At 47.4% G+C, this 25,242-nt stretch overlaps 1 protein-coding gene across 1 annotated transcript in view; it reads right to left on the bottom strand.

The window, feature by feature from the left end:
• The window catches only part of DCLK3 (doublecortin like kinase 3), a gene marked incomplete at both ends in the record, with an annotated part of 49,864 nt that extends 24,938 nt beyond the window's left edge, over window positions 1-24,926 (bottom strand). Inside the window, one exon of the mRNA XM_080715002.1 lies at window positions 24,845-24,926. Coding sequence (XP_080571128.1) covers window positions 24,845-24,926 — 82 coding nt within the window. The remainder of the gene's footprint in view (window positions 1-24,844) is intronic.
• Window positions 24,927-25,242: the final 316 nt, after the last annotated feature.

A 25,242-nucleotide genomic window follows, 5' to 3' on the forward strand; every position in this document is an offset into this window, starting at 1 on the left:
TCCTCAGCTTGATATGTAAGGCCCTCCATAACCCAGGGTCCCCGCATCCCAACCCCACTTCACCCTCGCTCCACAAGCCAGCCAAGTCTCACCACCCTAAAGACCTGAGGTCCACATCAACCGCCACACCTGATCTGATCTCCCAATTGGAAGCATTAGTTCCCTCTTCAGAATCCTGCTCATCCGTTAAGCCGAGACCTAGCACAGATGCGTGAGACCCAAGCCCCACACATGGGTGCAGAAGACCTGGTCTCTTCTGCTGAACATCTCAGTAATTGCTGCTGCATATGAGTAGGTGTGAATATTTCCCCTCTTAACTGTAAAGGCTCCAAAGGATTACGCAAACCCCCCTACTTTGCCCTTATACAGAGAGAAAGCTGTCAGAATTGGGGCAGCAAGTTTCCAACCCTAATATCCAACACAAATATCTAGTGTCAATCTTCCAGCTTTAACTACAAATCGTTGTGTTCCTACTTTCAGCACCAAGAGTCAGTAAATGGCAGACCTCCTAAACAGATTAAATAAATTAAACGAAAAAAGGAAACATGGTCACAAACATTCATTTTTCAAAAGGAAATCCGCCAGGGTAGAGTTTATAAATAACAATTAATAAGGATAGGGAAAAAAAGCCTTACACTTCTTTAGAGTTTGAGAAACTCTCATTTTAGAGTCATGCAAAGAACACTGAACATGGAGTCAGAAGATTTCATTTAAATCCTGGCCCTAGCCGGGCGTGGTGGCGCACGCTTGTAATCCCCGCGCTTGGGAGGCGGAGACAGGAGGATCGCGCGGGTTCAAAGCCAGCCGCGCTGGCTTAAGAGACCCTGTTTCCAAATAAAAATATTTTTAAAAAAATAGGTCTGGGAGTGTAGCCCAGAAGTAGAAGGGTTCCGGGAACCCCATTACCACCAAATAAATAAATAAATAAATAAATAAATAAATAAATAAATAAATCCTGGCCTTAAACTGGGCATGGTGGTGCGTACCTATAATCCCAATACTTGGGAGGCTAAGACAGGAAAATCACAAGTTCGTGGCCAGCCTCAGCAACTTAGCAATGTCCTCCGCAACTTTGTAAGACCTTTTAAAAAAATATAAAAAAATAAAAGAATAAAAATAGGGCTGGAGGTGTAGTTCAAAGGTAGAATGCTCCCAGTTCAATCCCCAGTACCACAAGGGGGAAAAAATTAAATCTTGGCCCTCTGAGATTTGTGTGTGTCCCCCTAGGAACACTGTCTAATCCTGCTGGCCTCATTTTCCCTGCCTGCCAAGCAGCGTTAACATGCCGCTCACGTTGCCCATGCCCAGCCCTCCGCTCCGCTTAGAAGGGCGCTCCAACTGTGCTTTGTTTTTTTCCCAAGGTCACAAAGCTCTTGCAGACTTAGGTTTTCCTCAAATCCCTAGGCATCTCAAGGCCAAAGAGAAGATAAGGGTAATAGGACTGGGCAGGATGAATCTGTATCCGTGTAATGGTTGCGATTGGAAACCAGTAGAGATGATAATGGAAAAATTCTGGAAAGCACAGGGGCCTTCTGGGGAGACAGAACGACTTCCGCTCGGTGGCCCTGGGACGCCCTCGCGTGTGAGCCACTGAACTCAGTACTGAACCAGCACAGCCTGCCGTTACACAGTGCCGCAAATGAGCCTGGCTCCCAGAAACCACCTCTCCTATGTGCTGCTGTAATTCAGAAGAATTTGTTTTACCGGATTCCACAATGATCAGTGCTGCATCTTATTAGGCTGGAAAGTCTACCAAGGGGACTAAAATTCACACTGATCCAGTTTCCTGTCTCATCATTTATTATTTACATGGTTGGGGTGGAGGGTTACTGGGGATTGAACTCAGAAGCATTCTATCTCTGAGCTATATTCCCAGATGTTTGTTTGTTTGTTTGTTTGTTTGTTTTTGAAACAGGTCTCCCTAGGCTGCTGAGAGTCTAAATTGCTGAGGCTAGCCTAAAACCCAGGATCCTCCTGTTTCAGCCTCTCAAGTATCGGGAACTACAAGCCTGCACACCACATCTGGCTTATTATTTACCTTTTTTATTTTTTTGGTTATATGTGTAGCTGCTAATCAACATGTTTAGAATAAAATAAATAAATAAAAGATTAATCTCTTACACTTTTTTTTTTTAATCACAAAGAGAGTTCACCTTTGGTCATTTTTTTGACAGAGCCCATGTTTCTAATTACAACACAAAGAAAAACTATATCTGTGACCATATTAACTTCTGAATTCTCATACCGGCTTCTGGGAAAGCTGTAACAACACAGGAGAAAAAGAAGTTGAATCACATCCAAACTGCTACAGGACATGAGTAATGCATGATCGCTCCTTACGCATTTATACATTACGCAGACTAAAAGAAATGGGTGTTTTAAGATATTTGCTAATAGCCAGTTAAAAAAAAAATCACTAGATTCAGGCACAGTGGCACATACCTGTAATCTCAGTACTTAGGAGGCTGAGCCAGGAGGATCACAGGTTTGAGGTCAGCCTCAGCAAGTAAGCAAAGCTCTCGGCAACTTAGCGAGGCCCTGCTTCCAAATAAAAAATAAAAAGGTCTGGGAGTGCAGCTTAGTCATAGAGCAACTCTGGATTTAATCCCAAGTATTACACACACACACACACACACACACACTCACACAACTAGAGAAGCAAAATGAATGCATAAAACAGCACATTAACCCCTTCTCTTCTTAGCAGGAAAGTGAAGGGGTTAAAAAAAAAATAGGCAGAATGGGCCGGAGGGCCATGGTAGAAAACTTCATTTCCTGAGAGGTAACAGATGCTAACCAACTTCCCAAACTCCTGAAGAGTGATAATGAGATCCAAGCCTCCTGAAAGTAAACAGCTTCACAGAACTCCAGTTGTTCCCGCCAGTGAGCAATCCCAAGAGGGCCCAGGAGACAGCGCCTGGAGCTGCAGCAACCAGGAGAGGAAGACTGAAAGAAACTGCAAATCCCAGGAAACTGCCTCTGAGCCCCGACTGGAGGAGGGGACCAGAAGTACGTAAGGCAGACCACTGGGCCGCACTCTGGGGCTTTCCCACTCGGGACCTCCTCTCTGGGGAGCTTTTCTCTCTTGCGTGCGCAGGTGCAGTTGGCTTTGACAGAAAGCAAGACCAGAGGAATGTGAGCGGGAAAGAGAAAGAAAGAAAGAAAGAAGGAAGAAGGAAGGAAGGAAGGAAGGAAGGAAGGAAGGAAGGAAGGAAGGAGAAAGGAAGGAAAGATAGAGAAGGAAAGGGAAAGAGAAAGAAAGAAAGGGAAAGAGAAAGAAAGAAAGAAGGAAAGAAAGAAAGAAAGAAAGAAGAAGGAAGGAAAGAAGGAAAGAAAGAGAAAGAAAGGGAAAGAGAAAGAAAGGGAAAGAAAAAGGAAGGAAGGAAGGAAGGAAAGAAGGAAAGAGAGAAAGAAAGGGAAAGAGAAAGAAAGAAAGGGAAAGAGAAAGAAAGAAAGAAAGAAAGAAAGAAAGAAAGAAGAAGGAAGGAAAGAAGGAAGGAAAGAGAAAGAAAGGGAAAGAGAAAGAAAGAAAGGGAAAGAAAAAGGAAGGAAGGAAGGAAGGAAGGAAGGAAGGAAAGAAGGAAAGAGAGAAAGAAAGGGAAAGAGAAAGAAAGAAAGGGAAAGAGAAAGAAAGAAAGGAAGGAAGGAAGAGAAAGGGAAAGAGAAAGGAAGAAAGAAAGGAAGAAAGAAGGAAGGAAAGAAGGAAAGAAAGAGAAAGAAAGGGAAAGAGAAAGAAAGGAAGGAAGGAAGGGAAAGAGAAAGAAAGGGAAAGAGAACGAGAAAGAAAGAAAGAAAAGAAAGAGAGGAAGGAAGGAAGGGAGAGGAAGGAAGGAGAAAGAAAGAGAAAGAAAGGGTAAGAAAGAAAGAAAGAAAGAAAGAGAGAGGGAGGAAGGAAGGAAGGAAGGAGAAAGAAAGAGAAAGAAAGGGAAAGCAAAAGAAAGAGGGAAAGAGAAAGAAAGAGAGAGAGAAAGAAAGAAAGAAAAGAAAGAGAAAGGAAGAAAGAGAAAGGGAGAGAGATAAAAGAGTAAGAGGAAGGAAGGCAGGAGTAACTGATGGCACTTGGCCCAGGGAACTCTTGGGTAGTGACCTGAAGGCGTCGCTGGACATGAAGGCCTACTGAGGCCCTCGGGGTGACCTGACCCTCTCTTTGGCAGATCGCCTGGCGTCTGGGAGCAAGCTGTTTACAATTGGCGGCACACGGCTTGGGCAGCTCCAAGTAGGATGCAGAGGGCAGCTGTGGACTCCAGGGTCCCCATCGCCCGGGGGGATTCTGCCTCTTCTTCCCTTCCACGTTCTCTTTACAATAAACTTGCCTTTCTGCTGTCTGCGAGTGCCACTCTTCATACTTCAAGACAAGAAGCCTTTTCCACGGAGTAATAGTTTGTCCTGGGCCTTTTCCAAGGGCTGGTCGGGAACACATTTATTTGGCTCCTATGCAGATTATCAGGCAGGAAAAACAGTTGTGAACTGACATTTGCTTATACAGACACCCCAAGGAGAGTTTTCTAAATGAATAAAAAAAAAAAAAAAAAAAAAAAACACCTGGAGCACAGCCTCTGGCCAAGTGTCAAGCACAGACGGTACTGTTTCATAACCTGGAAGCCTGGCCAATGTCTGCATTGATCAAGGCTAGAGAAATTAATTAAGGAAAGGTAATAAAGTGAAGCTGCCTGCTATTTATTGGCCACCATCACCACGGATGACACTCCAGTCTCTAATTAATGTCATCCCCCTCTGTCTTCTTTATTACCGGCATGATTCCGCTGAGATGTCAAAAACAGTAATTAAGTCTCCTGCTCTATCTGGGTCGTGCTGTGTTCCGAGTAAGCTTCTGCCTGCTGACCTGCTCAGGCTAATGTCCCTACGTGCCACCCAGCACCTGGCCTGGAGCCCCTCAAGCCCAAGGAGTTTTGGAGTGAGTAATATTTGCCAGTACTGCCTACCTAATGCCTGATGAGATTTTCTGGCTGTCTAAAGACAGAAGTGATCTCGCCAGCAGCATCAGACATACCATGACTTTTACAGATTGCCCAGTTGTTTACAAGAGATTTTTGTTTCTTTTTTTTTCCAGCACTGGGAATGGGACCCAGAGTCATTCAACCTCTGAGCTACACCCTCAGCCCTATTTTTTATTCTCGCTAAGTTTCAGAGGGTCTCACTAAGTAGTTGAGGCTGACCACGAACCCGGCTCTTCCTGTCTCAGCCTCCTAAGTACTGGGATCACAGGTGTGTGCCACCAGGCCCAGCACACAAGAGAATTTTTAAATAACAATTCCTTTCCTTGCTGTTTTGGGGGGAGATGCGGGTACTGAGGATTGAACCCAGGTGCATCCTCCCACTGTGCTATACCCTGAGCCCTTTTTATTTTGAAACAAGATCTTGTTGAGTTGCTGAGGCTGTCCTCAAACCTGTGATCCTCCTATCTCAGCCTCCCAAGTACTGAAATTACAGATGTGCACCCCAGCTTCTAAACTCACTTTTTAAGCCTCATCCCTCACCTCCTAATGATTCTCATCCTCCTTCCCTGGGTTTTTTCCTTCTTTCTTTTTTCTTCCTTTCTTTGTTTCATTCTTCCTTTTCCATTCACACTAATTTAGTCCCACATTTTCTCTCTTTTATTCCCTCCAAGTTCCCACTTCCTTCTCTTCTGGTTTTATTATACCTGAAAAACCCCAAATCAGAAAGCATCAATCTCTTCCCAGAGGTCCCAAGATGTGTCCCACAGACACCTGGTGCAAAGAAGACCTACAGCCAAGGTAGGAACTTTGCTGTCGCCAACAGTTTCCTTCGACTGCTTAAACCAGCAGCCCCTATTTCCTGTTTACTGCACTCTACAACACAGGGCTTCCGGGATGTCAATGTGCACGCATCACCCAGGGTAGGTCCTGAGAATCCACCCATCTGGGGCCCAGGTGTGGTGGTGCACACCTGCAACCCCAGTATTTGGAGGCTGGCAGGAGGATCACAGGTTTGTGGCCAGCCTCAGCAACGTAGCAAGGCCCTCCACAACTTAGCAGGACCCCGTTTCAAAGTTGATTTTGTATCCGGACACTTTGCTGAATTTGTTGATCAGTTCTATAAGCCTTTTGGTTGAGTTTGTTGGGTCTTCTAAAAATTAAAAATAAAAAAGGGCTGGTGTGTCGTTCAGAGTTAGAATGTTCCTGGGTTCAATCCCCAGGACCACCAGAAAATAAAAACACCAGCACCATGAAACAGAAAGCCCGGCCATGGTTCCCTCACCAGGATATTTCCTTCTGAGTAGAGCAAATAGAAACAACAGAGGGAATGACCTAGAATTTGACTACTGTTGGAAAGGGAAACTCCTTTTCCTCTGTTTTTATAGGCTCAGCGACTGGGGTCCTGCCAAAGGAACCGAAAAGAGATAAGCCAACAGAAGAAAGGGATTATTTTATATGCATACGGGGGCCTCGCAGAAATGAATCAAAAAGCCCAAGATGGTAGTCGTAATCAGAGGTCTATAGGCAAAGTGTGACAAACGTGTAGGTTTCAACAAAGCGTGACAAATCTGTAGAGAAGGGGCAGCCAAAGACAGAGGGTCTGAGTTTCTATGGGGTCATAAAAGTAAGTATATAGGAAGAACAAATGAAAATTACAGGTTGTTTTGGTTTGCGTTTGCCAGGCAGATTCCTCTCAGTGCATCTCTGAACCGACAGGAGTCTAGAATCTGTCTGGTAATTAAAAGTCTCGCTTTTCTGGTACAAGAGAAAAGGTACACGTTCACAAAGGGAAATTTCTGTCCTGCTTTTAGGGGGAAAAAAAAGGAGTTTTTTCTGCATTTGCTGTTTCTCAATCACCTTCAGCTCAAAATAATCCCGTGCAAAGTGGTATATTTGGGATTGGCATGCTTTCATCCCCTCAGCTACCAAAATGGGCCAGCGGCATCTGGGCCACCCAGGAACTTTGTAAAAATGCAGGACTTCAGCCGGGCATGGTGGCGCACACTTGTAATCCCAGTATTTGGGAGGCTGAGACCGGAGGATCATGGTTCACAAACAGCCTCAGCTACTTAGTGAGGCCCTTTGCAACTCAGTGAAACCCTGTTTCAAAAATAAGAAATGCTAAAAAATAGGGCTGGGAACGTAGCTCAGAGGTAGAATGCCCCTGGGTTCCATACCCAGTATCGACAAAAAAATGATAATAATATTAATAATGATCAGAACTTCAGCCTCCCCCAGACTTAATAGAACCAGACTCTGCACTTTAATAAGACTTCCAGATGGTATACACATTAGCTGAATATGCACGAATATAGCCTAGCTCTCGCTTTGCTAGAGATTAACAGAACCAAAATCTGCAGCCTGTTACAGTCTGAGATGATATGGTTTTGGAGAAAGTGTCCCCGAGGACCCCTGTTAGAGTTCCGGACACAATTTCCCTCAACCCCCCCCCCAAAAAAAAAACAACCCAAAAACAGAAAAACCGCGGGTTCTTGTCCAAGGCTATGGGTAAATACACATTAGCCCGGACACTTGCTGAAGATTTAAAGAAGTTTATTAAAAAGATAGAAATACAGAAGATAGTTACAGCCCCATGCCAGAATGGCACCGGGGGGGGGGGGTTCAAATGAATGCCCACCCAAGATACAGCACGTGGACCAGACAGACTTTTTATACCCATGGCCTCCATCTTGTTTACGTAATTCTGACGAAGTAAAGGGACCTGTAAGATTCCTCCCCCAGCAAGGTGTCTCCTTTCATGAAGGTCGACCCCTCCTCCCAGCATAGCTAGATTATTATGTAGATCTGTCTTTAGAAAGAGGAAGCCCTAGTTCCCCTCTCCTATCCACGTGCTAATTACTTTTAGCTAAGTCAATCTAAGTTTCAATAGCTATTTGCTTCCTGACTGAAACGGAAACCAAGTCTTTCTCTCTCCAAGTCTGCCATTTTGACACAATTATTTTTGAAATATATCTATTAATAATCAGAGCTTTCTCAAATCTTCCGAAGCCATTCCCAATACTGGTACACAGCCCACAAGTGGAGAGACCACAAAGCCCTTGGACTAGCGTGCACGGGTTTGATTAGCCCTGTAAATATGCCAGCGCGACCCAGTTAAATCTAAAGTGGGACCCGGGGTCAGCTTTGGCCCAGTGGTGGGTACATTTCTCCAGGATCGCTTTGCCCCAGTTGCTCATGGGCAGGCAAGAGGAGAGATGGGAAGGGAAGAAGGAGATGCTTGTGCGATGTAGACCTCGGGAGGAAATCGCCCACCTAGGAGGCACTGAGAAAGATAGCTCCTGCCCTGCACTTCCCGCCCAGGACAGCTGGCTCAGCACCTCTGGTGCACAGGGAGAAGGGTGCTCTGAGCACAGGTCCAGCACCCCGCCCTGAGCAGAAGAAGACTATGAAGAGCTTGGGAAGGCAGCCGAGGGAGGGGCCAGAGTGACAAACCATGGTAAAAAGAACAGAGCAGGGTGTACCTGCGCCCAGGTGACACCCAGCCCTGGGGACTCTGAGGACACTGGCAGAGAGCCCTGTGAGCCGCAGGGGCCCCGCGGGGCTCCTGCAAGTCGGGCATTAATAGGACCGTGACCTCCTTTGCTTCCAGTGATGGGGAGGCAGTGGCCATGATAACTTTACCTCTACCTGGTTGCGCGACGGGTGGACCCGTCCTCTGCCTTGCAACCCTCTCTTCACACGCAGCCAATGGGCTCCTCTTCTCCCTGACAAATCCCGGTGCCGCTTGCCCCCCTCTCTTTTGCCAACAGGATCCTTCACACCAGTGTCTGAGCGCCTCTCCATGTGACCTGCCATCCTCCCCGAAGCACCTGACGCAGGGTTGCTTAGAGCAGCTCTCCCTGGGGACAGTTCGTCTTTCCCTATCCCCTCTGCCGGGGTTTACAGTTCCCTCCAGGCACTCCCAGCTGGCCCAGATTTCCAGATTGCACCCCCAGGGATTCATCTCCCACTCAGTGAAATTCCCAGAGGTCAGGAACCCAGGGCCACTGTCATTTCCTGTGACCTGGATATTTGATGCCAGTGGTCCGTTACAGCAAGGAGAATCAGTTGTCCAGGTTTGGGCTGAGCTTGGCTCCCCCGCCATCCCCAATTTCCCCAGTGCAGTGTTTCTACAGGAGAGCGCACTGAAGCTCACCCCACCCCCGGACTGCTTCCCGCCTGGCTGCTGGCTCCATGGTTTGCTTGCCCTGCCTGGTAATTGCACCTCGAGGGCCCTCAGCAGCCCCCGCCTCCACGTCCATCAGCACTTTAAAGCACAGGCTCAGCAGAGCTGCAGCATGTCCCATCCACATGGAGGCTGCAGAAATTATCCCCAGAGCCAACTCTCCTGTCTCCTTTATCTCAGGGGAGAACCGAGCACGCTGTCTCATTTAGGTGTCCTCACGCTTCGGTGTGGATGGATTTCAGGTGGATGTAAAGACTTGAACACTCCCTTTCAGTGTCAAATGTTATCTGAGGAGCAGGTAGATTACAGGTCAGAAGGGGCGAACAGCTCGCAGATTCCTTATAAAGTGATTTTTAAATGAATTTTGTTTGGGGGTTGTTTTTTTTTTTGTACTGGGGATTGAACTCAGGGGTAGTCTCCCTTTGGGCTAGACCCCCCCCAGCCCAATTTTATTTTTTATTTTGAAGCAGGCTCTCGCTAAGTTGCTGAGGATGTGGTTATGTTGCTGAGACTCAGGGTGTGATCCTCCTATCTCTGCCTCCCAAGTACTGGGATTACAGGGAGGTGCTACCACTCCCAAGGATTTTGACTTCCTGATAAGACTTGGCTAACATATCATTAAATAATGAGCAAGTAGTTTTAGAAAGAAATGCTTCCCAGAAGATATATTGCTTCCATTCATATCCAGGAAAAATGATAAAATTGGAAAACATTAGGGCTGTTAACATACAATAATAATGAGAAAATATTATGAATAATTTGGTGCTATAAATAAGACAAACAAAATAAATGAATTCCATGAGAGACACATATCGCCAAAATTGGCTCAAGAAGAAATAAGTCGCCTAGCCTGGTGTGGTGGTGCATGCCTGTAATCTCAGTACTTGGGAGGCTAAGACGAGAGGATCTCAGGTTTGCAGCCAACCTCAGCAATTTAGCAAAGCCTTCTGCAACTTAGCAAGACTCTGTTTCAAAATAAGATAGGAACAGGGATGTAGCTCAGAGGTAGAATGCCTCTGGGTCCCATTCCCAGTACAATCAATCAATCAATCAACCAATCAATCAATCAATCAATCAATCTGCTATATTGTCTATCTGAGATTTGGGCACACCCAACCAAGGAACAACCTTCTAGAAATATTCAGTACATGGTAGTTTACATGATCTAATTTGCTTTACAGCAATAATTCTCACCAATGGCTTATGTTGAAACACAAATCCTTTGTAAAAAAAAAAAAAAAGTAATGTCACAAATTCAATCTAACAAAAAAGACGTGTATGTCGAATGCGAAGACCAGGAGAGTGCAAATCCCTGTGTCTCCTACTAGCCCAGCAGTTCCAACTAATAGGTCAAACTGTAGACCCCAAAAGGAAAGCAATTACCCAGAGGCCACAGGGCCTGTTAGTAAGAACTAAAACACTTCTTCCACAAATCCTGAATTCTTTTTAAATAGTGACTCTCAAGTTCAGGGGAAGGGCTGCCACGTGTAACCATGGAATAAAGCGAAACTCACAGGGTGGCCCAGAGGAAATGAAGCAGGACTGAGACTGGTCTCCAGGTACCAACACCTAAGCCAACCAGCTCCCGCCTCGCTCTGCCCTAGTCGTTAAGCCAGCCAGCCTCCCAACTGGGCAAAATACAGTCACGCGCTCTTCCTACGGCTGGCAATAAACAGGTGAGTTTTCCCCTGATGTCCCTGCAGACCGGATGATCTAAAAAAGCAACTCCCCAAAGCACCTTAAGATTCTAAACAAAAGAAAGAAGGATGTTGGCATTAAGGAGGTGAGGATGCAAACTTCTCTTCCATCTGGGAATTCAGTCTGGGTTTGGTTCTCTTCCAATGCAGGAAAGGCTTGGTGCCAGCACTTCTGATGGCCCCGGGCATCCACTGGGCGCCTCCAAGCGCCGGCGGCAGTTCCGCATCCTCCCTGAGGAACAGAGCCAAGGGGCCTGTGCTCATCTCTGCTGACGGAGCAGCCACGGTCCCCGCTGGTGTAAGAGCCCACATGGCGGCCACCAGCCTGGGCTCTTAGGTGACTGTGAGGTCTGATGAGGCCACAGGTATAGTGTCTCCTACATGCGGTAAGCACACAGTACACAGTAGGACAAGAAGGCGAGCCTGCTCCTCTGCAGAGAAGCCAACCTCAGAGGGCAGAAACTGGTACACTTCCTTCAAACGGGACAACTGTTTCTGCACCCAGGCCTTCTGAGAGCATCATTACACCCAGCTTTTGTTGTTGCTCTTGTAGTTGTTGTTGGTGTGTGTGGGACTGGGGATTGAACCCCGGGGTGTTCTACCTCTGAGCTATACCCGTAGCCCTTTACAGTTTTGATTTCAAAACAAGGTCTCTCTAAATTATCAACGTGCTGGCCTCGGACTTGAGATTCTCCTGGCTCCGCCTCCCAAGTGCTGAGGTTACAGGCATGTGCCGCCACACCTGGCTATACAAATAATTTAACACAGCTTGCTGCCTTCGGGGCCTTGATGGGGGTGGACGTTGGCAGCCACAGCTTCTCCAGGAGTCCTGGTTAAGCCTGTTCAGGATTTCTTGCAATGCTGTCTCCTGGCATTTGCCAAAAATACAGAATTATGGAGGGTTAGATCTACCAAATCAGCGGGTCTTGGTTGGCAGTGTTCCAAATGCACAGACCCAGCGCCAGGCATGTGGTGAGCTGGCAACTGAGAGTGTTCAATACGTCCACGGCAGTGTTAATGAAATAGCCCATCAGTTGAGTCCAAAATCAGCAGAAGGTGCTACATGATCAAAGCCATGATGCACTCAGGATTTTTTATCTTTGCCCCAAATGTATCCAAAGCTACTTGTCCAAAGTCACGATGTACTCAGGATCTTCCATCTTTCTTTGTCCCAAATATATCTAAAGCAATGTTCTGTAGGTCCAGCATGTTGCTGTAGAAGCTGTTGGGCTCAGCCAAATCCAGGTAGATGCCCCCAACCATCAGCTTGCATGAGGGTGGGCTGCTAAAGGACCATCGGTGCCCAATTCTCCCAAGAATGGCCTTCTGCCACCTGTAGCGCTTCACAAACCCTGCCTGCACCAGGCAGCCCAGAATCAGAGGCTGTCATGAGACCGGCCCTTCACCCCAGTGAGGGACAGCTCCTTGGTGCGGCAAAATGCAGAGACTCCTCAGGTGCTCAGACCAAGACTGCACTTCAGCTGGGTCATCCCTGGCCCGCCCTGCCCCCTAACTTGCTTCTCCTAAGAGAACTCCCAAAAAAACACATGCAAAATAACGCCCATCTCAGGTTCTTTTTTTTTCTTTTTTTTCTTTCTTTCTTTCTTTCTTTTCTTTTTTTTTCTTTCTTTTTTTTTTTTTTTTTTTTTTTTTTGGTGGTACTGGGGTTCCCGGAAGCCCTACTGCCTCTGGGCTACACTCCCAGACCTATTTTATACTTTGTATTTGGAAATAGGGTCTCTTTAGCCAGCGCAGCTGGCTTCAAACCTGCAAAATCCTCCTGTCTCCACCTCCCGAGCATGGAGATTACAAGCATGTGCCACCACGCCCGGACCATCTCAGGTTCTGATTCTAGATCATTGACCCAAATTTAAGAAGGTCTTTTTTCTTGTGGTACTGGGGAAATTGAACCCAGGGGCAATCTACCTTCAAGCTATACCCCCAGCCATATTTGTGTGTGTGTGTGTGTGTGTGTGTGTGTGTGTGTGTGTGTGTGTGTGTGTTACTGGAGATGAAACCCATGGGGCATTTTACCTCCAAGCTACATCCCCAGCCCTATTTTTTATTCTTTATTTTGAAACAGGGTCTCATTGAGTTGCAAAGGTACTCACTAAGTAGCTGAGGCTGTCCGAGAACCGTGATCCTCCTGTCTCAGCCTCCCAAATGTTGGGATTACAAGTGTGTACTACCATGCCCTGCTTACAGCCATATTTTTATTCTTTACTTTGAAACAAGGTCCCACTAAGTAGCTGAGGCTGACCATGACCCCAGATTCTCCTGTCTTACAAGTGTGCACCACCACTCCCAGGAGAAAAGGGTGGGTTTTTTTTTTCCGATTTTATGTATTTTGGGCACTGGGGATCAAACCCAGGGGCATTCTACCTCTGATGTATACCCCAAGTCCTTTTTATTTTTTATTTGGAAACAGAGTCTCCCTAAATTGCCAAGGCTAGGCTTGAACCTACGATCCTTCTGTTTCAGCCTCCCAGGTACATACCACCATGCCCAGATGAAAGGTCTTGAATTTGAAAATAAAAATGAGCCCTATTCTGTGGCATTTTTTGAATTCATATGTAGAAGTCATTCCTTCTTTCCTGTGTCATTAAAGAAAGAAACCAAAGGCAAATAATTACCCAGAGGAGCCTGGAGTATCTTCAAAGTGTTTCCCTAGCACACATCCTTCATGCCTCTGTCCTCATCTGCCAGACATCTCCTGTCCCTCCCGAGACCCTTCCCTGAGGACTCTCAAATCACCCACCCTGCTGCACCTCCGGCTTTTCTCCATAGCACTGTCCACCAAAGATGTTATAATCTATTCAAGTTAGCCTTAATCTATTCAAGTTAGCTTTAATCTCTCCCCAACACTCCAGCTCTGTGCTAACACTACACCTCCATGCGGTGGTTTTCCATTTCAACCCAATTCATTAGAGTTACTCCCACAAGAGCATGTCATAGATACTCAATAAAAACAGAGGACTGAATGAATGACTAGTTCGTGGTAATTATAAAGGATATCTCCAAAATCTAACTCTGTTGCTTTTACACCAAAAACACACACTGATGATGGTAAGAAAAAACTGTATGAACATTTAGCAAAAAAATAAAAAATCTTACACCATAAAAGATCTGACTATGACTGTCTGCCTTTTCAGTGATGGTAGTTGATTGTAGGTTCACAAAACACAGTCCTAACCTCCAGATGGAGAGAGCTAGCTAGCCAGGAACTGCTAGGAGTTTTTGAGCTACTCAGGGCAGCGTGAGAAATATAACCCCCACCCCCAACCCTCAGAGACAGACGGTTAAAGCTCCATCCCCTGCTCCCAATAAAATAAAAACCCACCGCATACGTTTTTCTTTGACTGTTAACATGCTTACTTAAGACTATGTAAAAGCCCACGCGCTGTTTGTGGCCATGTGAACTGGGGCTGGGGGCAAAATAAAGACATACCCGTCTGTCTCCTGACCCAGCCCTCCTACTTGCTTCTCTAAAAAAAAAGCTTCACAAGGATTTGGAACTCACTCTGGATGACAAAAACGTAAGCAAACAGCATAAAGAGACCCAGGCGGCCACTGCTGTCTTTGCTTTGTAACACAGACAAAGCGTTTAGGGGGATAAAGCAAGCAGCTAACAGACATCCCCGGAGACATGGCAACCCAGGGGCTGTCAGCTGGTTCTCAGATGCTTTCTTTGTTCCTTCTGCCGAGTGTGGACACCTGCTTTCCTTTCACGCTGCAGAACATCTTTGGAAAACATCAACTTCAAAACCCTGAAGACGTGTTCAGTTTTACTGGCCTTGCAGAAAATGATCAGTTCAGTAGAATTGGAAGTTAGTAAAATGGCATTAAAGGAAAAGCTGCCCCCGGTACCCAACACACAGTATGCTTAGGCCCCTGGACCCAGGAACTTCCTTAGACATCTGATTACTGGGAGGTCTACAACCCTTGGACAAAAAGAAAAGGAGCTCCAAGCTAGTGAATTTGGTCTCTCCTCTCCTCCTCCTCCTCCTCCTCCTCCTCCTCCTCCTCCTCCTCCTCCTCCTCCTCCTCCTCCTCCTCCTCCTCCTCCTCCTCCTCTTCTTCTTCTTCTTCTTCTTCTTCTTCTTCTTCTTCTTCTTCTTCTTCTTCTTCTTCTTCTTCTTCTCTCTCTCTCTCTCCCTTCCTCCCTCCCTCCCTCCCTCCCTCTCTTTCTCTCTTTCTCTCTTTAAATTAATAAATCCAAACCAGGTATGGTGGCACATGCTTGTAATCCCAGCATTTGGGAGGCTAAGACAGGAGGATCCAGGTTCACAGCCAGCCTAAGCTACTTAGTCAGACCCTTTGCAACTCAGTGAGACCCTGTTTCAAAATAAAACATAAAAATATAGGGCTGGGGGTGTAGCTCAGAGGTAGAATGCCCCTGGGTTCCATCCCCAGTACTGAAAAAAAAAACCAAATTAATTAATTAATAAGTCCAGATATTTGGGCTTTCTTAATGCGTGCACGGGTGAGACCCTGAGCTGTGATGTTCTTTGATGTCGTTTTACATTAACCAGTCTAGCCTGCCGCGCCTGTCTTGCGCATCAAGAAAGAGTGGCTATCTCTGACATCATCTCTCATTATTCAGACTCAGCGGATAAACATGTTATTACACTTGTTATAAATAAGTGCCAGCTGTCTAGGAGGACTTTGATGTTTGGGCTAGTGATGTCTCTGAGAAGTCAAGGACACTTGCAGGTAATTTTAAATGTGTGAGAGATTATGTCTCAAAGAGAAACACAGTGATCCCAAGCCATCTGTTTTTCCGGCTCTCAGAACTCTGTACTTGACGGTGGAGATAAGATTCTATGGTTCCTACCACATGCCCGGCTCCTTAGTATTCCTCTCTCCTTCCCTCCACAAACTTATTTTAGTTGTAGAACCTACCTATTTGTTTATCCTGAGAAACCTGGAAAGGCACCTAGAACCTCATTAAATACTTTTATATACTTATACTTCAAAATATAATTAGAAAGTGTTCAGTTATAAGGCAAAAAAATGTATGTATTTCTATTACTTAAATAGTAATTGCTATATATTTTGGAAAGTTTATATATACACATTCACACAAGCCTTTCATGTATAATGACAATAAGTTAGAAAGTACTATGGAAAAATAATAATCTTTATAATGTCACCATATAGAAAATTCCTAGGAGTCACTTTTACAAGAAATGTGCAGGATCCACATAAGGAAAACTGAGAGAGAAATTAGAAAAGTGATGTGAATGACTATCAGAACCAAACCGTGAACCTAGCACATTAAAACCACTTGCTTAGGCTACACGAGGTGGTGCAAACTTGTAATCCCAGTATTTGAGAGGCTGAGACAGGAGGGTCACAGGTTCATGGCCAACCTCAGCAATTTAGTGAGACCCTGTTTAAAAATAAAATAGGATAGCCAGGTGTGGTGGTGCACGCTTGCAATCCCCATGCTTGGGAGTCAGAGACAGGAGGATCACGCAGGTTCGAAGCCAGCCGCGCTGGCTTAAGAGACCCTGTTTCCAAATAAAAAGTATAAAATAGGTCTGGGAGTGTAGCCCTGAGGTAGAAGGGTTTCCAGTACCAATAAATAAATAAATAAATAAATAAATAAATAAATAAATAAATAAATAAATAATGGGACTGGGATACAGCTCAGAGGTAGAATGCCCCGGGGTTCAATCCCCAGTGTGTGTGTCTGTGTGTGTGTGTGTCTGTGTGTGTGTCTGTGTGTGTCTGTGTCACACACACTAGTTTACAATTACAATCTGTAGGTTTGGTGCAATTTAAGAGCTAGTGAAATTTTTGAGGGAGGACAAGGAATTGAGAAATAAGTGAGATGAAGATAAAATATATCACAGAACTACAATTACAATGTCTTGGTACTTGCACAAGAATTCAAGGAAAAAAGAAAACAATGACCCTAAAATAGATACTGCATCACCCAACCGTTTAATGGAAAATAAAAGATGACTACAAACCAAGTAGGAAGGTGAGAATCATTTTCATCCAATATTGAAATGATTGGTTAATAATTTGTAAATAAAATTAATTTGGGTTTCATAAGTAATACCAAAAAAAACCCTCTGGAGTAATTAGAAAGCACAGAAAAGCATACATTTTATTTAATTTTCGCACGCGCGTGTGTGTGTGGGGGGGGTACTGGGGATTGAACCAAGGAACATTCTACCGCTGACATACACCCCCCAACCCTTCTTTTTATGTTTTCTGTGTGAAACAGGTCTTGCTAGATTGCTGAAGTCTTGCAACGTTACTGAGGCTGTCACTGAACTTACAATCCTCCTGTCTCAGCCTCCCAAGTACTGGGATTAGAGGCATGTGCCACCACACATCAATTTTACTTTGCTATTCATCAACCTCTGAAGAGACGGGGAGTTTGGAAATGTAAAGCATTGACAGACCTCATAAGTAAAAGATCCCAAGAGCTCACATGGCTCAATGCAGTGAGGAGGATAAGCTGGTGCAGGGGTGGTACCTCAAAGGGCCATGCTGATGCGGTGTGTCAGGTAGGTCCAGAGCTTCAACTGGTAAAGGTCAAAAAACTCAAGGGCTATCACAATAAAAGCTCTTGCTCGCAAGAATTCCAATGTGGAATGAACAGCCCAGTATCAGAGCCTTCAACTGCCACATTCAATATCAGATCTTCCACCCATTTGGAAATGGGTGGCCTCCAAGGTAGCCCCTGCAGACAGACAGACAGATAGACAGAAAAGGATAGTACCCAGCCCTGAAGTGCCTTGCTAAAAAAAAAAAGGAGAGGCTACACTGCCATCCCCAGTCCAGTACCTACAGCTGGTCACAGGATCTCACTTGACCCCAGAGCATTGTAGGTATGTTGGACCCTCTTGAAAGTAGAATGTGGAGACAGGAGTCACACCATAGTATAAAGGGGCAGGTGTCCTGCTCGCCTGGGCTCAGTTCTGCTGGGAAACTAGAGAGACAGGGTAAAATACACCTCAGCATGTCTGGAAGTTCCACCAGAGGAGCAAGGAAGCCAATAGATATTTGCTCATTCCACTCTTTGAGCAGTACAGGGCTGCCGCAAAGGGTGGCAACCACCCAGCACTCTGGTCACCACCAAAAATGGACCAACCACAGCCCTGGAAGCAGAGAAAGCCCTTCAGCAGGGTTCTGTGCTGGCGATGCCTGGCAATGGGCGCACTCAGAAGAGGAAAGGGGAGTGTGACCAGGGACTGTTGGCATCTGCTACAGAAGCTGAATACACCGGGACCTGGCAAGACCCCATTTTTGCCACAGACACAGAGGCCCAAGCTCCAGAGAAATCTGGTGGTAGCTATCCAAAACCAAAACCACATCTGAGATAAACTAAATAGCCAGCCTCATCAGACCCAGCCCTGGAAAAGATGCTGCTACTGCTGGGAGATCTGCCCTCCAACCAGCTGTGAGGCCCAAGAGTACTTCTTGCAGGGTGTCCTGCACTAGCTTGTGGGTGTGGGAATTGCCCTTAAAGGAAATGTTGCACTGGTTAGAGAATTCTGAGATAAGAATATGCAGTGAACCAGGTGTGGTGGTGCAAACCAGTAGTCATAGTACTTGGGATGCTGAGACAGGAGGATCACAGGTTTGAGGCCAGCCTCAGCAACTTAGCAAGGCACTCAGCGACCTAGCCAGCCCCTGATCCAGGCAAAAAATTGTTGGGGGTGTAGCTCAGAGGTAGAATGCCTTTGGGCTCAGTCACCAATAAAACACACACACACACACACACACACACACACACACACACACACACTGCCTGTCCTCAAGGAGATATGATCTCTGGGGTAACAGGTGTGTACTTGCTCACAGGACTCTTTTTTCACAAGTTCCACAGAGATGCAGAGGAGGGGAGATGGCATGTCTTTCTGGGGAAGCTCAGAAGCTATGCTACAAGGGTGATGTCTGTATGGAGACCAGAGAGAGTAGACATTCATCACAATTGTTACATGAAAAGAGAGTAAACACTTTTCTTCTGTGGCCCCATTAGTTAATCGTTTACACAACAAGAAAACCCTGAGTTACATTTTTAAATATTTAATAAAAATTTAGCCAAGTGTGGAGGTACACACTTGTAATCTCAGTGCTTGGGAGGCTGAGATGGGAAGATTGCAGATTTGAGGACAGCCTCATATAACTTAGCAAGAACCTGTTTCAAAATAAAGAAATAAAAATTTAAAAGGGCTGAGGGCGGTGTAGCTCTGAGATAAAATACGCCTGGGTTCAATTCCCGGTACTCCCCAAAATGTATTAAAAATTACTAATATAAGATTTCATTCCAGAAACCTTGTGCATTTATTTTGTTGCTTGTGGTGTTTGTATTCGTTTGTGTAGCTTCATGTTCTCTGCCTGCCACTTCCCCAAATGTAGAGTTTCCATTTTCCTTGTTATATAATTATCTGGGGATCTTTTGACCCACACCATGTGGCTCCTCGGAGATTTTTAAGCATCTGTGTCTGAAAAAATAGAGAGTGGAAAGAGACTGGGTTCTTAAAAAACTAAAGGCAGATAACTAATCTCACATCATGAGCATGGTCACTTTTATCTCAAAAATATCCTCAATTTTCTCAACTCTTTTCTCATTTTTCTTAAACATGTAGAAGACAAAAAAAAAAAAAGAGTTGTGCCTAATTGAACAAAATGTTGCCAGAACCTACTCCAGCAGGTTAGAAGCAGCAGGCGCCACAGAAAGACTGATGAAGCCACTGAATTCATTCTGATGATCGCTAATTAAATGTTCCATAGAGGAAAAAACAGACACCACAAGATATGGTGGTTTCTCAAAAAATGGTTCGGGAAAGCTCGTGTCTGTTGGAGAAGATAGTAGACCTGGCTGGACTCAGGCGTGGTCTGGAGCTGTTCTCTCTTGCTGTGCACACCTGTGGTCCTTACCTTAGTCACTTGTATGACCAACCACCCCATCCCTCATGACAAAGAATCCCCTGACCCCTCATGCCTTCTACCATCTTCCACATGAAGTCCATAGCTAAGGCCTATGGATTCCAGCTCCTAAAGGTCTCCCAAAGCCAGTGCCTCCTCTTCTCCATTCCCTTAACTTTAGATCCACCTTATCACCTCTTACCTTAACTACCTACAAACACACTCCAGGACAGCTATCTCTGGATTCCCTCCCCGCCCTTCACCTACCCCCCGAATGCTGGACCAAGCGATCACTCTAAATTAAGCTATTAAAACGGTGAAGTGGATTGTTACTGCAGCAAAGCTTAACCTATCCTAACTAATTCAGCCCTAGAAACTGAGCCCTGCCCCCACCGAGCCCTTCTCATCACACTCCATGCTCCAAACAACACTTAGTGCAGTGGCATGAACACACCAAGCTGTTCCATGGCACCCTACTATTTCTGAATCCTATAATGCTATTTCCCATGTACCTCTGCACTCCTCCTCTTCCCCAGCCACCGTAATTCATCTTTTAAATCCCAGTTCAGATATAATGACCACCAGTATTCAGAACACTGGGAAGGACAGACTGATATGGAGCCCTGTACTCATAAAGTGGTCCCCAAACAAGCAACACCTTTAAGAATTTAGGGGCTGCCAGGCATGGTGGTGCATGCTTGTAATCTCTGCGCTTGGGAGGCGGAGACAGTAGGATCACGCAGGCTTAAACCGAGCTGACTTAAGAGACCCTGTTTCAAAAAAATAAAAAAGTATAAAATAGGCCTGAGAGTGTATCCCGGAGGTAGAAGGGCTTCCAGGAAGCCCAGTACCACCAAAAAAAAAAAAAAAAAAAAAAAGGATTTACGGGCTAATGAGAAAAGCAAGCTCTCAGGCTTCCAGGTCTTACCTACATTCTAATAAGATTCCCCAGATGATCCGAGATCCGAATGCCCACAGATATTCAAAAGGCACTGGCTGGAGGCAGCCAAACAAAATCTCTTCAGCCTAAAAGGTAGCTTTAGTTATAATTCTTTTTTGTTTCCTAGTGTCTGGTAAGTGCTTTACATCACTAAATCTCTAGGAACAATTTGAACGTGGCCACTTTACCAATAAGGAAACAGAGGCTCACTCTGGTTGAATCACGTGGCTTTGCAGTGTCCGAGACAGAATTTGAGAGCAGTTCCAATAAACTTAAGAGCCCTAACCCTATAACTGCACACCACATGGCGCCCTGTTGTTTGCAAATATCCGTGAACACTCATTCTTCAAGACCAACCCAGGCAGCTCTAGAGATCAAGGGCTGGTCCTTCGTGTTTCCCCACATCTTGATGTGTCTCCACACACCACCGTCCCCAAGAGACTGCCAGATGTCTCCAGCAAGGATTTTATAAGCGTACGCAATACCTGTTTGATGAGTCAATGAGAATACCTCCACCCCTTTGATCATCAAACAGCACCTTGAGGTCGGCTATTAAGCTTAGCAAGCTGAAGGCACCGAGGTTCGGTTCACAGAGGAGTTCAAGGGCTTGCCCAGGTCACCAGGAGGCCTCAGAACGCCCCTCCCTGGCTCCCAGTACAGACGTCTGCGTCCCATCCCTCCATTCTCCCTGCTTTCCCTCTACTGACCTATATTTCCAGGCACTTAGCAAAAACATTCTTTTCAAAGAACTCCCCCACATATGCATCTTTAAAAGGGACTCCGTTCCAACCTCAAATGGGCCACATTTAGACATTAAGAGGCGGCCACTGCAGGAAGAGGCGGGGAAACTCAGGATCCAGAGGCAACGGGCCCCTGGACCCAAAGATAGGAATCTCCATGGAGCAAAATCCTCCACAGAAAGCAGTTCGTCTCAGCCACAATGACTCCCATGGGGTCAAGACAGGGGCCCTGGAAGCTGCTGGTGGCCAGGCTGAAGGGCACCGGCCCACCCTCCCCTGCAAGGCACCACCGCCCCTTGGCATTGGTGGTTCTACCGGCCAGAAAACCCTTCCCCTTCTCTTATTTAGAAAGATGCTAAGACATTTACCCAGCCAGTCCAGAGAAGAGAAAATCAGCTGCCTGAAATATTCAAATATTTGGGAAAGCGTGTAAGGGACATCTCCTCAAAATTGGGTAAAAGAAGGATAAGAAAAATCAAGGTGTGAGCTCTCGGGACAGTTGAACAACTCTCCATTTTGTTTTTATTTTCCCTGAGCACCACGCCAGCCGGAATGTGGACCATGTGTGTCTCCCTGGCAGAGGCTACTGCGTGCTGAGCCCCTGATGGCCAACCCCGGGCCTGGGCACAGACAGCATCTGCCCAATGGGAGCACCTTTTGTAAAGTCGTGCGAACACGACCTGCAGAGGAACACAGGCACCTATTACTGACGGTACAGAGGGAGAAGGAAAGCGGGAAGGTGGCGTGTTCTGTTTGGGTTCCTTAGAATAATCAGACCTTGAAAGAGACTTCCTATGATATAGTCTTAGAAGAACTGGTAAGGGGGGAAGTATGATGAGGAAGAAAATTGAGCCAAGCAAAGATTCGTGGAGGTCAAGGCAGTACAACTCCAAAGGGAATCTCTGCAAACAGAAGGGCGCCTCAGCCGTGTCCCTGTGGCCAGGTTGTGGGCGCACGCTCGTAATTCCAGTACATGGGAGGCTGAGACAGGAGGATCGAGGCCAGCCTTCAGTAACTTAGCAAGACTCTGTTTAACATCAAAATTAAAATAGCCGGGCATGGTGACGCACGCTTGTCATCCCAGCATTCGGGAGGCTGAGACAGGAGGATCATGGTTCACGGACAGCCTCAGCTACTTAGTGAGGCCCTCTACAACTCAGTGAGACCCTGTTTCAAAATAAAGAGAAAAAGATAGGAGTGAGAGTGGAGCTCAGAGATAGAATGCCCCTGGGTTCCATCCCCAAGACTGCAAAATAAATTAATTAATTAATTAAATAGACCTGGGGGTGTAGCTCGGAAGTAGAATACCACAGCTCAATCTCCAGTAACACACACACACACACACACACACACACACACACACACACACACCTGTGAAGAGCCAGGGAGCTGAACTATAAGTATAGCAGCACATAGCAAGCCCTGGTTAGGGGCTGACCCCCAGGGAAGCATCAATTTGTTCCCAGCTCCAGACAGGCTCCTGCAACCCCAGGATCATCTTCCACCAAAGAGATGGAGGGGTGGTAGTCAGATGCAGTAGCAAAAACGCTTAGACCCCCAATGTCAACAAAGATGGCAGAGCTCTCCTTATAAAGGCGTGGCGCGCCAGGCACACCTATAAACCCAGAGACCCGGGAGGCTGAGGCAGGAGGACCGAAAGTCTGAGGCCAGCCGGAACAAGTTAGCAAGATTCCCATCTCAAAATAAAAAAAAATTTAAAAAGGGCTGAGGGGGTAGCTCCGTGGCAGAGTGCCCCTGAGTTCATTGCCCAATACTGCAAAGGGAAACGAAAAAATAAAAAATAAAAAAGACAGGCTCAAAGACCTTTCAAATCTCAGTGAAAAGAGTTACAAAGAATATTTCAGAAACAGCTTTCTGCTCTGCTCTTTTCTTTCTCCAGTGGAGCGTCTTGTGGCTCCACTCAAAGCAATCAGATATTAAACTGAAAGGCTTTCCTCAACTTAGGCTGGCCGCCAAAGCCAACGGGTCCTGTTGCTCCCCGGGGGAGCCCGGCTTTCGCTCCTTTGCCCTGAGAATAAGCACAATGCTCTCCCACTGCTGGAGACGTGTGATCTTGAGCTCGCAGCAGCCCAACACGTCCCTCTGTGAGCTGCAACAGGTTGATTTCTTGGTGCCTAACACAGCCATCAAAGCGCAGGGCCACCAGACACGAAGGTGGGACCCAGCTTCAGCGTGACAGCCGTCATCTGGGACAGGAAGCCAACTGCAGGAGACAGATCAGCGAGGAGGGGGTGAGGCGGAGAGATGACTAACCTTCAGGCACGAATAACACAACCCCGTTCCCTCCACAACGTCTCCTCGCCCCCCACTCCCAGCGGGCGGACACTCAAAAGGTATCCCCAGACACCTCTGCCAGCCCTGGCCCGCCTTCTCCCCCTCACCACCTCGCCCCCAGAGCCAGACACAGGAGGGAGCATACCCCGGGATCTACATCTGACATTAATTGAAGGGCTATTTCACGAGCTGGCTTTCTCCTGCTGGCTTCCAAATGCCCTGCCTGTGGTCTTTCTCCTAACTGCCTTCCGTTCTTCTGCGCCTCTTTACCTGCTCTAAGGAGGGCTCCCTTCCCCTGTCATGGGTCTGAGAGCTTGAAAGCCCAGGATTCAAGTTTCCGCCCTTCCACTGTCCCGTGATGTCATCTGAGTGCAAAGTAGAGGCTCTGGGGAAGGGGGCTCAGTTTTCTCATCTGAGAAATGGGGACGCATCCACCTTCTTTTACAGGTGTGTGGGAAGGATGTTCTGAGGTCCTCCAGGTAGAAGCAAGCGCCCGGCTCCTAAGGCGCTCAATATGCCGGCTCCCTCCTGGTGCACTGCCCCAAAAGGGTCCTCTAGCTGCTCAGAGGAAGATAAACAGCTCCAGTGTTACCCCTCTAGCAAGCTGGGGTAGACACAGGCACTCGCGCGCACACACACACACACACACACACACACACACACACACACACACACAGGCTCTATTGCCCCATCCAGTGCAGGGCAGGGTCTAGTTTGGGCATCCAAAGTCTGCCCACCCGGCCCAGTGGCCTTATTCCTCTAGCAAATGAGTTTCAGCTGCTGTTGACACATGGGCGGGCACACGGGCGTGCACCCGCGCGCGCGCACACACACACACACACACACACACACAGGCACAGTGCTCTGTGGCCATCCCTGCAGGGTTTAGAGTTAGGACAGCCAAAGTCTGCCCACCCCCCTGCCCAGGCCCCATTACCCCTCTAGCAAGCCAGTTTCAGCGGGTGTAGACTCCTGCACGCGAGTGCGCACACACACACACACACACACACACACACACACACACACACACAGGCGTGCATGCATGCATGCACCGTGCCTCTGGGCCCCCTGCCGGCGCCCCAGCCCCGGGGATTCCGGCGCAGAGTTGGGCGGGCAGCTCTGCCCCCCGCACTTACCAGCCGCTGGCCGCGCGGGGCAGCCGGGCGCGGGCCGGGCCGGGGGCGGCGGCGGGCGCGGGGCGGGCGTGGCGGCGGGCATGGCCAGCCTGGCTCCGAGGGGCCCGGGACGCGGCGACGAGCGGCGCCCAGCCGCGGCCAGCGCCGGCTCCTGCGCTCGCCCCTCCCTCCCTCCCTCCCGCGCCAGCCCCCGGGAACGTCTCCGGGGGCGCGGGGCTTAGCAACCGCGCACGCCGCCCTCCCGCGGCCGAGCCGGGCGGGGCTTTGACCCTGCCCACACCCGCCTCGCCCGCCGGGCCCCGAGTCCCGCCCCGCGCCCGCCGCAGCTGCCCGGCCCGCTCTCACGGACTCCCGCCGCCGCTGGAGGGGCCCGGGTGGAAGGTGCGGCTCGCCCAGGT

Source organism: Muscardinus avellanarius (assembly GCF_963383645.1).
Source record: "Muscardinus avellanarius genome assembly, chromosome: 18".
Classification (NCBI taxonomy): Eukaryota; Metazoa; Chordata; class Mammalia; order Rodentia; family Gliridae; genus Muscardinus; species Muscardinus avellanarius.